General features: G+C 38.4%; 1 protein-coding gene across 1 annotated transcript in view; it reads right to left on the reverse strand.

Annotated features, from left to right (window-relative positions):
- Positions 1–318: 318 nt before the first annotated feature.
- Cse1l (chromosome segregation 1 like) overlaps positions 319–14,256 on the reverse strand; it is a 43,945-nt gene continuing 30,007 nt past the window's right edge. Inside the window, exons 11-25 of the mRNA XM_003467714.5 lie at positions 13,833–13,898; positions 13,309–13,511; positions 12,859–12,943; positions 11,071–11,132; positions 9,783–9,919; positions 8,591–8,694; positions 7,040–7,137; positions 5,247–5,397; positions 4,905–5,113; positions 4,329–4,426; positions 4,147–4,232; positions 3,540–3,621; positions 2,574–2,720; positions 1,682–1,913; positions 319–748 (exon numbers count right to left, since the gene is read on the reverse strand). Coding sequence (XP_003467762.1) covers positions 659–748; positions 1,682–1,913; positions 2,574–2,720; positions 3,540–3,621; positions 4,147–4,232; positions 4,329–4,426; positions 4,905–5,113; positions 5,247–5,397; positions 7,040–7,137; positions 8,591–8,694; positions 9,783–9,919; positions 11,071–11,132; positions 12,859–12,943; positions 13,309–13,511; positions 13,833–13,898 — 1,850 coding nt within the window. The 3' untranslated portion in view covers positions 319–658. The remainder of the gene's footprint in view (positions 749–1,681; positions 1,914–2,573; positions 2,721–3,539; positions 3,622–4,146; positions 4,233–4,328; positions 4,427–4,904; positions 5,114–5,246; positions 5,398–7,039; positions 7,138–8,590; positions 8,695–9,782; positions 9,920–11,070; positions 11,133–12,858; positions 12,944–13,308; positions 13,512–13,832; positions 13,899–14,256) is intronic.

A 14,256-nucleotide genomic window follows, 5' to 3' on the forward strand; every position in this document is an offset into this window, starting at 1 on the left:
CCGTAGGTAAGCTCCAGACCTATGTTAATGTTTCCTTCCTCTTTAAAAAAACAAAAAAGATTAAATGATTTCAAAATTAGGGTTTTATGGAATCTAGAAGAGAAAGGAGAAACTTAAAATTCTTTTTTGTAAAAGTGTCAGGGAGCACCAGAAACCTGTCCTTAAGATGTTCTTAGATACATATTTTAGGGTTTTCTTTATTGCTAATTACAGGCTTAAAAAGATGAATTGTGCACTGCTTGGCAAGTTACACAAGTGATCCTTATTTACTTTTCCATTAAGAGCTTAAATACAAAGGACAAGAATACGAATGGCCAGTAGTTTCAAAACAAAAGGATTTAGTAACGTAAGTTTCCACAGTGTCTGTCAAAATTTTAAAATGATACAAACCGTGCAAATGCTCGACTCAAATCAAGGTTGTACACTCAACTATTGATATTTGCCCCCTGAAGCTGCAAACAGAAGTCATCCACATATTTATGACCACACAAACCATCTAGTTTGCTCAAGGTTCAGCTTAAAGCAACATTTAATATCCTTTATAAGATATTATAAGGACAAGTTCAAAAGGAAAACTTGCTTTTTTGAATGCAGCTGTGCTCACAAGTCTATAGAGACTCTTCTCCCGCAGTGGGTTTAGCCAGTCAGGAATCGCAGGTCAGAGCAGCGTCACACTGGCTGCCTGAAGGTATCCCTGGAGATACTGCAGCGCTTCTGCATTGAGACTTGTGCTCACCATGGAGGGAACCTGTGAAAGACAGAGGCCACTGCTGGCTGCTGCAGGTGCTGACGCACTACATAGCCAGCTCCTCGGGAGCTCCACGCTCACACAGGGCAGCCACGCTCTGATCCCTGTGCAAAGGAGTTTTAAGCTGTTTCTACACCTTCAGAGATGGAGAGGCCTAGTCAGGCACTGTGGTGCACACACAGGAGCAATCCCAGCACTCCAGGCAGGAGGACTGCAAGTCTGAGCCTCACCTGGACAGCTTGGTGACTTATCAAGACACGGTCTCAAAAAAGATGGACAGGCCTCAAAAGTAATCAGAAGCATTAGTATAATACTACACTCTGATTAGATTTTAAAAATATCCTTACTAATGATGCATAATGAAATACTTCTGGGCAAAATATTAATGTCTAAAACTTGTTCTTTCTCAACAACAACAAAAAAAAAAATTGATAAAATGTCTGAAGTTTCCCCATGAACAAAGAGTGAAAAATATACTTGATGAGGTAGTAAGACTGTAAAAGATGAATGCTAAATAAAATTATATAGCCACTAAATGCCAAATCTTTTTTTTTTTTTTTTTTTCATTTTTATTGGTACCAGGGATCAAACTCACGACTGCCTGCTTGCAAGGCAGGCGCTTATGCCGCTGAGCTAAATCCCCAGTCCCCTAAATGCCAAATCTTAATTGTTATTTAAAACTGAGAAACACAATTGTATTTAAAGGAGTTTTCTCTCTTTACCTTTACTTCTAAAACCTTTACTTTAAATATATCTGACACTAGGGAAAAAAATGCTCATCATTTAAATTAAAAATGCGCTTTCCCTAAACTCCAGGGAATTAGGTATGATAATGCCGACCAATGAAAACAGACACGGTACCCACACCTGCCCTCTTCCCTCTTAGCAAAGTCTCCCCACCAGTCACACAGCTCTGTGACAGCAGCCACTCACCCTTCCTGGACAGGCAGTAGACAATTTGTGAAGTGACTGTGCCAGATGAATTTTGGGGTTGTTCACCATTTGACCTACGGGGTCATGCTCCTTTTTGCCAGCAAATGCCAGCTGTGAGAATGCTGTCTGATACCCCGGTGTATCTTCTATGTCAATAAAATGCTCTTCATCTGGAATGGTGTCATCTTCAGGTAACTCAAAAAGGCCAATCAGAGACTGTAATAAAGGAGTCCTAGATTGAGAGAAAGCACAGACAAAAAGCCTGAGGAAAGTACTTCACAAATTTAAACAAAATTCCTCAAAAACAAAGTTACAGACCTATAGTCTCCAGAGTACTATTGGAAATTAAGATGGCCATCAGTGCTTATGCCCTTCCAGAAACTGTTCTATTCCTGTGGCTACAACATCCTAATTTGTTTTTCACAATGATGACCATCTTAACCAAGGTCTTTAATGAGAGTTGTTAGAGGAGATGGGTTTCCAGCTGCCAGGTCTGTGGAACAGCTGCCCAGGGCAACCCCAAGAGGAGGAAGAGAGAGGCGAGACCATGACAAGGAAGGCCTTGAGACATCAAGGATGGACACGGACGATCTAACCTATGTAGCTGTTCTCCTTAAAGACAAAAAGCAACGCAGCTTAGCTCAGGACTGTAAAAAAGCAGTCTTACACATTATCTAAACAAGGCTTGCACAAATCTGCCCACCTCCCTGACCTTAAAAGCAAGACCTTTTGACATCAAAGCTAGAAAGATCCACAGTCATGTCCTGGATACTATGACTGCTAGCAGAGAAGCTGAACTAGATCTCAATTCTTTTGGCCCCTAAGAGAATCAGCTTGCTTCTGCAGTGAGACAGTAGGATGGTGCTAACCTCCCTCAGTAAGGAGTACTTACCACAGCTTGGTGTATTCAGTGTCCATCATCGGCGGACATTCTGTGAGTAACTTTGTTATGCCAACTGCACAAATCTTTTTCTCCACATTTCCAGATACTTTCTGAATTTCAGGAATAATGATTTTTTCCAAAACCATTCCAAACATTCTATTCATCAAAGCAAAGATAAATCTTAGTATTAAATTAGATAACCACTATAATTAAAATAGGAAAATACTTAGATATTTTTTACTCAGTGACTCTAAGAAGCCTACTAAATGGGCTGTTGTTCATGGTCAGCTAAAGAGAACTAGAGATGACAAAACTAAAAAAATTCCCTGTTAAACCCCTACCATCCTGTGCCCAATTAAGTAGTTACCTTTTGTGAATAAACATCCTCATATTGTTATAAGCCTGTGCTAAGTCAAATCTTTAAACTTTTTATCTTATGTATTCATATATATATATTTGAATATATATTTTATATATTCTTCAAAAAATTACATAAATCTCTGAAAACTTAGAACTGATAACAGAAAACAATCCATTTATCATCCAGTGGTAACCAATTTTGAAACATTTCTAGATTATAAACTTCCCAGTCTTCTTTGCTTACACACTTATGTTACATTTAAGACATGATTTGGCCAATCACTGTTATGTTATTGCAAACATTCCAGGAGTAAAGTTTTTCACAATTATAAATGATGCAAAATTATACTTCATATTTTAACAAATGGTCTGAAGTAGGTACAAAAAAAAAAAAAAAAAAAAAAAAAAAGAAGACAGTAGAAAGACAGATCACTGGAGAATAAGGAAAATGATTACATGATATTCTTCTTTACAACCCAACACTTAAGAATAGTTTAACAATCACAAAGATACTGCCCCCAAACCTAAACCCATCAGTAAGACAGAGATAGTGATTTACATTGAAAGAGGTTTTTTTTTTGCTTTTAAAAATATAACAATGAAAAACAAACTTACTTGGGTTGTATACCATCAAATATTTCTTGTAATGCTAGGGCTCCATACTTTATGCAATACAAATTAATAAAGACTAAGAAACCTGTTGAAAAAAGAGAGTATCAGTATAGGACTTGCCACACTAAACTATTAATTGACTATAATCTGCCATATGAAACTTATTGATGAAGGCGGGCGTGGTGGCAAATGCCTGTAATCCCAGCACTCGGGAGCCTGCGGCAGGAGGATTGTTTCAAGTTTGCTACCAGCCTGGGCTACAAACTGAGCTCAAGGCCAGCCTGAACTGCATAGCGAGACCCTGTTCTCAAAAAGACAAAAATAAAATAAAAAAAGAAACACTGATAAATACCACTAAAACCCTGTAACCAACTGACATCAATACTTGCCTTCCGATATAATTTAACAGAGAATATCCTTTACAACTGAAATTTTACTAAAAAGGTGTTTTGATGTTAAAACAAACTAACCTTAGAACACAATACACACAAAACCGAGTAGTGTGTTTGGAGAACATCATTTTAAGATATTTTACATGCAAAGTTTATAGCCATAAAAATCTAAGAGACTTACTTCTTTATTTCTGTAAAACACCCAAAGATTTACTTACTCTTGATAAACTTTGTAGTTTTGGAATTCTGAAGTCTTTGGAATAGTAGAAGGAAAATTTGCTTTCTGTACTGGTCAACTGATTCACTAAAGAATTGAATAAAAGCAACAATATAAATTTTTAGCATTTTTCTGAGTACCTAACAAAACCTTTGGTGAAATGTACAGCTCAGTCGTACTCACGGAGGCATGTGTTCTATTATACTGTTCAGAAGATAAAAGCCTTGGTGGTCATTTGCTTTGGATGCAATTAGCTTCTGGAAGACACCCAGTAAACCAGGCTACAACAAATCAGATCAAATAATAAACTGTTAAAAAAGGAGACATGGATTAGAATTTCAAAACTTAAGTGATAGATATTTTGAAAAAGGATTCAACATTGAATAATTGATTAGTCTGCTGCCAAATTTTTCTGAAACGTGGGGTGGGGTCCTGTGACAATAAGCTACTGCAGTTCCTGGAAAGAACCATCTTCCCTCATGGATTTAAAGTGCATAACAATGAAATGATACCTAATTGTAGCAAAACACTCAATACCACTTTCTAGTCATTCTCACTTTATTTTAAATAAACATGTTAGGGGCTGGGGATTTAGCTCAGTGGCATTAGCGCCTGCCTTGCAAGCAGGCAGTGGTGAGTTCGATCACCGGTACCGATAAAAAGACAAAATAAATAAATAAACATGTTAAAGCCTGCCATTCTTAGTTTCTCCAAAGTACCTTAGAAAATTATAGTTACTTGGACAGAAGTCTGACTCACAATTTTGTCAGCTGCAGCGCTTGCTATTGTGTTAGAACCGCGTTCTAAGAATGCTTGAAGCAGCCTCACTAAAGCAGGGATATTTCCTGTCCTTTCCCAAAGCACTGGCTGGAGGAGATGAGGAAATAAGGCCATGTAAGACGACGGGATATCATTTTTGTGTGTTTCCAGAAGCAAAGACATCACTTGAAAGACGTATGGAATAAACTCTGTTGATAAAAGTAAAAACAGTCCGCTTCAGAACGAATAGTTCTAGCAGAGAAGGCACACAACTTTTAGGAAGGCTGCATTTTATAGCCAGCTTTACGCCATTACAAAGAAAATAACTTCCTACAAACTTACCTTGTACATCATTTTGTAAGATTTCAGTAAACACCAGAAACAAAGCCTCCTCAAAGTTTACCACAGCAGCAGGGTTAGCTTTGCAAGTTATTCTTATGGATAAGCATATTGCTTCAAACATGTAGTGATTGAAGTGAGGTTTGCTTGGGTTCTGAAATTAGGGGGAAAAATTACTGTTATAATCTAAGTGACTATTAAGTATCATCAAACATAAAACATTATCTTTTCTAAAACATGTCAATTAGATGCCATCTTTTCTTCTTTAAAAACACTGGCATTAAGAGCTGGGCGTGGTGCCTCACGCCTGTAATCCCAGCACTCAGGAGGCTGAGGCAGGAGGATCGTTGCAAGTTTGAGACCAGCCTGGGCTACAAAGTGAGCTCAAGGCCAGCCTGAACTGCACAGAGACCCTGTCTCAAAAAGACAAAAAAAAAAAAAAAAAAAAAAAAAAAAAAACCACAACACAACACAACACAACAAAATACCATTACAAACATCAACGATCATTAAACTGGTTTTTGTTTAGAATTTCAAAGTATTTTTTAAAATTTCTGACAAGCACATTAGTTTCCTTGCTGCTGAGAGATAACACCCAACATGGATTTTTCTGTACTAGGGAATGGACCCAGTCTTGTATATGCTAAGTCAAGAGCTCTACCACTGAGCCTCACTTGAACTTCTGTGGTTTGTTTTTTGAGATAGGGTCTCACTACGTAGTTCAGGCTGGCCGTAAACTTGCAGCAATCCTCTTGCCTCAGCTTCCCATGCTGAGATTATAGCCCCCATATGGGACTCAAATTGTCTTTTTAAACCATGAAACCTTATTTTTCTCAAATAAAATCTTTCTTGGAGTAACAGTGTATAAAACTGATTTAAACACATTCATGACAAGACTATAAGATTTGTATGTCTCACTGCTAGGCAGCTCAAATTAATTCTTAAGACTTAATGCCAGGCAGCTCTGATTTAACTTATTAGTAAAAAGATGGGAAAAAGGGTTTAGATGGGTTTGTGCCAGCAGTGGCATAAGCTGCCCAATGAGATAGTCACACAGGGATGAATTGAGCTGGTGGGAATGTGTTCGGTAAGAATGAGGGAATGCATGCTCACTGAGGGGAGCACAGGGTTCTGTTTCCCTTCATCTCCCAAGGCCCAAAGTAGCTCATGACCCTTATCCAGAAGTCGGCTGACATCTAGTCACTCTACTATCAACTCCCTCTGATACATGTCCTGTGAATTTATTTCACATTCACAGCATAAATAGGATTAAGCACCTAAATGGCACTTTGTGAACCTCAGACTCATTTTCCCGTTTTTTTGAGACAGTGAACTCCCAACAATTCTCTTTGCCTCAGCCTCCCAAGTGCTGTCATTTCTCATTTTTAAAATTTAGTATTAGTACCTAAGAATCTAAATATCTATATGATGTTGAGACATGGAATGAACATTTTGAAAAAAATAAAAACAAGACAGAAGATACAAGAACTGCCATTTTATATAAGTCTAAATAGCCTCTTTTATGTGTGCTTCATGCATCTCAGTATCTAAAAAACAATTTTTGGATTATCGGATTTTCTTAAACATGTTACTTTTGATGTGAGAACAAAATCACATTCAAGTTTCTGAGCTCATACTTAACAGCAGCTGCTGTTGTATCTCCACACTGTCAGCATCCCCACTCTTTTTACAAAAGCACTCAAAGGCTAGTCAGGAAGAAAACACCCCTCCCCCCAGTGCCAAGGAGTCCTCCCCCAGTGCCAAAGCAACCTCCTTTTCACAGTTGGCTCGGTTACCTTACTAACAGCCAACAGCTTCTGTGTAAGCTGCGTGATGAGAGTAGGGATATAGGGGATGATAGCTTCTTGTAGGAGGGAGAAACTTCTCATGATAGCTGTAAAACATAAAAACAACATAACAAATAGTTACAATTTTAGAATAAAACAATAATGGGAGGGTATGCCCACTAATTTATCAGATAGAATTTTAAGATGCCTAAACAACCCCAGACAGCTCTCTCATTGAAAAATGTCCCTTTTAAAATTAAGATAGGAATTGGCAATAAAACATAGCTGGGAAATTTTTACTACTTTCAGAAGGCTCCAGATGTAAAAAATCAAAGGGGAGACTAAGAATAACTAAAGGACAAAAGAAGCAGACAAAGTGGAGGAAAGAACAATGGCCTGACATGGGCTAAGTAGTAGAGTGAGAGAGCAACTATCTTGGGTTATTTGTTTAGAAATCACTGGTTAAAAAGGCTAGTTGTAACCTTGAACATGGTTAGCAGACTACAAGAAACTGAAAAAGAAAACTAACAGTAGATCTCCCTCAAGGAGATGAGGACCCTAAGACAAAATATGAAAATACATACAAAGCCACAGCGTCCATTTTGCAAATACTGCTCGTAACAGATGCCCCAAAACGTTCGGCATATTCTGCAAGCTAAGTGTGAGACTGCCCCCTCCCCAGTACCATTCCCAGAGTCGCCGTGCCTACGCTGTGCCAGGCCTAAGGAGCAGAGGGCGATCCTCTCTGGCCTCCTCAACACACACGGGCTATTTCCTCTACCTAAGCTAAAGACCCACCTTTCAACACACTGATCTCTGCCTCATACCTCTGCTCGGACATCGCTCTGTACAAGGCTTTCCCTAACCTTGGTTAGGGGGTCAGAGGATGGCTTAATGCCCCTCACCTGAACTAGCACAGAACCCTTTCATTTACTCACACAACAGAATTTATTAAGAAGGTATCACATACATCATGCTCTCTTGAACACTCTAGGAACAATGACCAAGATCACAGACCAGTTACTGTCCTGGTGCTAGAAGCCCACGCAAACATACACCTTGATGCCACACACACCCCAGGATCCTGACCAAGCTGGATCTGGCTAGTTTTACTTGCAGAGAGTACTTCACAGAATCAAGGTACTTTGCTAAGCTTTTGTGATACCACAGTGAAAAGACGGGGATTATGATGGTCTCTGAAGTCAGAGCTGGCACAGAACACACTGACACAGGTATTGTATGGAGGCCACCACACGCACACACCTTTACTAAGTCCCAGCAGAGAATGCAGCAACAGAGGTTATTGTACAATCTGATCTATACCCTCAGAAATTCAGTCTGGGGAAGGAAAAATGGAGCTTGCAGTATGATCTGTAGTAAAGGGTTCTATATCAAACTAAGGCAAAAAGTTTCTGAAGCAATTATCAGTAAACCACTACTTTCCATTTTAAAATATCTAAACCTATCCATTTTTTAGCAAACAGTTTTATGGTTCAAGAGTGTTTACCCATGTGAGGTTGGATGCTTAGTTATGATCTGTACACCAGGGAAACGGCCTACCTTTCATAATATATTCATTTTCTGAAGAGCCAGGAAGTGTGAGAGCTTTGAAAAGGTTTGTTAGCAGAATCTCAACAAACGGTGCGATTTCTGCAGCTGTAAAACTATGGATGAAAAAACAGCTTTCAGTCACTACCAACTCTTGAGATTGTCACTGTGGAACACCCTTGGCAACTACTAAATCACACTTCTTGGCATAAAGTGAGCCATCTCCTAGTTGGCAGATGGTTTTGAAAAATAACCATTTACATGTGCTCATGTTAAGTTCCTACTTATACACACTCGAGACCAAATACAGTTGAACAAATCAAAAACACAGGTGAAGTCAACATCATCTCAAACTGCCAAGGCCACCCATGGGTCACAGGTATCACCACTGAGAACAGCACTCCGAAGCTTAGGGATCTCATCTGTCTATTCTTCCTGTGGAGACGACAGAGGAAGCTGTCTTCTCTATGAGTTCTGACGTGAAGACTGGTACTGGCTTGACTCATTCCAAGGGTGTTCCCTCAATGGCTAAGATCATGTGTTCTGCAAGTTCTTGGTGAAAAAAAGCCTAGAACTACTTTCCGTCTCTTGCCCAGAGCTCGGTTTGAAGGATAACACTGTGAAGAACGGCCAACAGCACTATCCACTCCACTAAAACATCCTACCCTCGGCCAGGCCAGGACAGCTACTTTCTTGGCCCCTAGAGAACTTCTCCTTGGGCTCTATTGCATCTCAGGACTAAGTGAGAGCATGAAAGAGGCACGTGAGAAGAGCTGTTCTATGACGCTCCTGAGAACACTGCCACAGCACAGTTCTCTTAACGAAGACTCACTTCTGAGATGCTGGTAGCTGTTTTGACCTTATTAAGCTCGTGAACACTGTACATATTTTAACTCCCCATTCACTTCAGCTTCAAGGTACTCCAAATAAAATTAAGAGCATCTTTATAACACAGGAGCCTCTAAACACATTTCTGTTGACTAACTTACTACTATTATTTCCCTTTGCTGCAATTTATTTAACTTTATTTTCAGAAGCTATTCTGGTAAACTGCCTCAAATTCTTCTGGAATGAAAGTATAAATGAATAAAAAGTACACATTAGTTTTTCTGACCACTAATGAAATTAGTAGGACATTCAGAGTCATATTATCTTTGACCCTCATCTTCAGCTGGAAACGCATAATCTAGAATCAGATACTTACAGAGTAGCGTTGTTAGGCCCCCTCATAGTAAACAACCGTTCAATAGCATGTGCTGCGTAAGTATGAACGACGATACTTTCAGCTTGAAGATGATTAATCAAGAGAGGAACAGAGACCAAAAGATGCTCTTTTGGTACCTGAAAAATATAGTAATTTTACATGCTATGAATCCAGTGGTGCTACAATTGACTAAAAGACAACTGGAAGAGAAAGCTTTGCTGATTTTAAAAACTATTCCAGCTGTTACGATGAGAAATGATACTGTTAAGAAATCAAAACATCTACCTACACCTAGTGTTCAATTCCCATTCAGTTTCCAATTCTTTTTTTCTGAGCACAAAACTATTATCTTGCAGACAAGTGAGCACAACACAGAGTATTTATTATGGAGAAGCAACTTGAGAGTTCACCAATCATAAGAACAGTTTAGAAGAACTGTAAGTACTTAATTGATAAGGGAGAGAGAAAACACAGAAAACTACATAAAGGGGACCACTGGCCAAAATGAACCACCATAGCATCAAAAAAAACCCCCTCATTTGACACTTTTTGAAATTGCTTAGGCATTAACTCATGTTAAAGGGGAGAAAACCTACATTTAACCTGTTTTCCACATATTTTGGTAATTATATTATCTATGTGTAAGACAGTGTAGGTATACAACAAAATTAATCTATACTAAAAATCACAAAGAATACACTTTAAAACAATGACTTACATATAATGGAAAGCGTAGGGGTTTTTTTTTTTTTTTTTTTGCATTTTTCAATTTTAAAGTGCTATTAAAAATTGTTTATGACAGAAGATTCATCTTAATGAAGCAGTAAATATGTATGTCCTGAAAAAGTATACTGACAATGCATTCAACCCCCACCGCAAATCCAACTGTAAGCAAGCTTCTAGCTCTTCCAGTATAGGAAGAAAGGGACCAGAGAAACAAGAAAAACTATACCAAGAAGATGCAATCAGCTGCAAGGAGAGTGTGAGAAACTCCCCAGCATAAAATACTTGCCTCTGAACAAAGGTACAGAAACGGGGTGTAGAAGTCTGTTGTAATTAAAAGACTTAAGATATAATCAGTCATAAGCAAGGTATGGACATTGTCTAGGACCCAATTTTTAATGAAATTATAAAAAGACAAGATACTTAATGAAAATTAAACATTCTCTAAAATGTCACTAAAGATATTCTGATGGATATGAATGTCAAATATGATCACACAGCAGATTAGAGAACCACCTGATTTGTAATAAAATTCTTCAACAGTGTATGACAAAAATCTACTTACTTGATTCCTAAAAATCATAATATATTTGATGCCATCAGCTTTAAGGACAGGAAATTCATTCACTATTAAAATAATAAGAAGTCATAGTTACTTAAGTGGTAAGGACTACTACTCAAAAATCAGTGACAACACTGCAAGTTTGAAAAACTAGTAACCTAGGGGCTGGGGGCATAAGCTCAGCGGCATAAGCGCCTGCCTGGTAAGCACAGGGTTGTGAGTTTGATCCCTGGTACCACAAAAAAAATGGTAACCAAAACATCAAATAACTAAAGCACAACTAATTATATAATGATCTACTATGCAGTTACTAATTTGGGTAAGATTATAAATAATTTTTTCTACTAGCCAGGTGTGGTGGGGCTCATGCTTGTAATCCCAGCATTCGGGAGGCTGAGGCAGAAGGCCCGTTGTGAGTTTGAGACCACTCTGGCCTACAAACTGAGCTCAAGGCCAGCCTGAACTGCACAGAGACACTGTGTCAAAAAAAAAGGACCAATTTTTTTTTTCCTTTTCCCTTTCCTTGAAGTTTCATGATAAATGAAAATGTATCAGTTATATAACTGAACAATAAAAATTTGATTTAAGATAATTTTCTCTAGCTGGGATTTATCTAACTCTAGTAGTAGAAAAATTAGTGAAAGGGATAAAACAGGCTGGAAATGCAGCTCAATGGTAGAGAGCTTGCTTAAAATGTATGGGGCATTTGGTTCAATTTTCAGAACCAACAGTCAATCAATCAACTGACAAAACAGCCAACTGTTGCTAACCCTTGAAGCTAATGATGGCCACACAGAAGCTCACTACTATACTCAGTCAATCTGGTTGTGTGAAAATTTTTTAAATGGAGTATTTTTGAAAAACAGAATTAGCTCAACGTCAATCAATATATTCTTTTTTTCTTCTTCTTCTTTTTGGTAGAGGAAATTGAACTCACAACCTCATATTTGCCAGGCAGGCACTGTGCTGCTGAGCTGTATCTCCAGCCCTAGATCTTGTATCACATTCTTATAAACACAGGAAACCATTGTGAGTGTGTGTGTGTGTGGCGTGCACAGTACTAAGGACTAAATCCATGGACCACTGAGCTATGTTTCTGGTCCTTTTTTTTTTTTTTTAAAAAAAGACAAGTTTTTGCTAAATTGCCCAGCCTGCATTTCAACTTTTCTTCCTCCCCTCTCAGCCTCCAAATAGCAAAGATCACTGGAATGTGCTGCTGTGCTCAACAGTACTTCAGTTTTTTTGTCTTTTTCCTTTTTATCGGTACTGGGGATCAAACTCACGACTGCCTGCTTGTAAAGCAGGCGCTTATGCTGCTGAGCTAAATCCCCAGCCCCAGTACTTCAGTTTTTAAGAATTTATCTTTCAAAAGGGAAAGGAAACCAAAGTATAGTTCCTATGCATACATAAGAGTAACAAAGCCACATTACAGTTAAGTCTCGCTTACCCTATCACCTTTCTAACCACATTGTGTATTTTTCATCAAAAGTTAATTTTACATGAACAAGGGCTGTGGAACCATTTGGCATTTTGTTCAATATAAGGAGTAACTTCAGAGCATGGTGATATACTACTGGAATGTTGAGTGGTAAACTGAGGCAGGAGACTAACCAGTTCAAACCCAGCCTAGGTAACACATGAATCAGGAAGACTCCAGTTCAATACATACTAACCTGAACATAGACAGCAACCAGTTTTTATCTATCACTCATTGCTCAGCATAATGATACAAATGTAAACTACAAGGACACTGTTGCAAGCTGTATAGAAGAAAAATTCCACAAAACTCACCATTAGGTGATTTTAAATCAGGAAGGATGTGATTCACAAAGAACTCCGTCAGGTTTACAAGTTCATTAGCTTGTGTAATTCCATGCTGAAAAGCAAGTTTTTAGCAGGGCAGAATGACACAACATATTTCTATGTATAACAACATCAAAAATGTAAGCAGTTGTGGAAAATAAAAATGGAGATGATCAGCCAGGAATATAGCTTAGCAGGAGATCATTTGTCTAACATACACAAGACTCTGGGTTCAATATCCAGCACCCCCCACATCCCCCAAAAAAGGACAAGAAAAGGAGATGAACACTTCAACATGAATGTCTTTGGAGACTCTTAAATTCTAATCAGAACTATCAAGTAACAGGGTGGAACAGGCCAATTTTCAGAGATTGTTTTTAAAAAATCCTGTTGTTTCTGATTTCTCTGTTTTAGAAACAAAACACTGAGAATATTTACCTTCTGTGTTTGGGCCTTTGATGCCAAAGATGTCACTAGGTAAATGGCTGCATCTTTATGTTTCCAGTTGACAGATGGATTTTTTGCATATTCTTGAAGCATAGAGTTAACATAACCAGAGAAGATTCCTGTCACGGGTCCCTCAAAAAACTTGCACAATCCTCGTACCAGATCACAAGCAGCCCTGCGTCTTGTATCAATATCTATAAACCCCAAAGAAAACATGTATTGAGAGAACGAACCACCAATCAACTAATCTAGTTTAAAGAAAAAAAATACCATCTGTTGGCTGCCAGCAATAGAATGAAAAGAAAATTTCTTCTCCCCAGAAGAAATATACAAAGAAAACTGAAGGTGTCATAAAATTCTCAACATTACTGAGAATACAGGACAAGAAAGAGATATGGTTCAATTTGTGATTCTTTTATGCAGGTCGTAAGAGCTCTATGACAAGCTAAAGACAGAAAACAGTTCAATGAAAGCCAAAACTGGCTTGCTAATAGCTTAAAAACCAAAATAGATACCTGATCCTTCCAAATCTCTTCTTATGTACTCCTCAGAATTATCTTCAAATGCCTCTTCATCAGCAGCTACAAAGACAATATATACTTGAAGTAACCCTCCAAGATGTGATGAGGCATTGTAGTCTACAGCTGACTATGCAGACGAGCCATGCAGAGCTGCCTTATTACACACAGCCAAGCATCTTTCCCATCAAGCGATATTTCCTGTTCTGTTATACCATTGCTAAAGGAGTAAGCATTGCCCTAAGAAACTTGTTTTAAATAATGCAGACAGCTATGAGATGTGAAAGTATCCCCAGAATAGACTTTTACTTCGAACTTTTAAAAACTAAGTATTAGGCCAGGGGTTTAGCTGAGCGGCCTAAGTGCCTGCTTGGCAAATGCAAGGTTTTGAGTTTGACCCCTGGCACCAAAAACAAAAAAA

The sequence above is a fragment of the Cavia porcellus genome, unplaced genomic scaffold (genome assembly GCF_034190915.1).
Source record: "Cavia porcellus strain 051 isolate PalLab524CR breed Dunkin Hartley unplaced genomic scaffold, mCavPor4.1 scaffold_5, whole genome shotgun sequence".
NCBI lineage: Eukaryota > Metazoa > Chordata > Mammalia > Rodentia > Caviidae > Cavia > Cavia porcellus.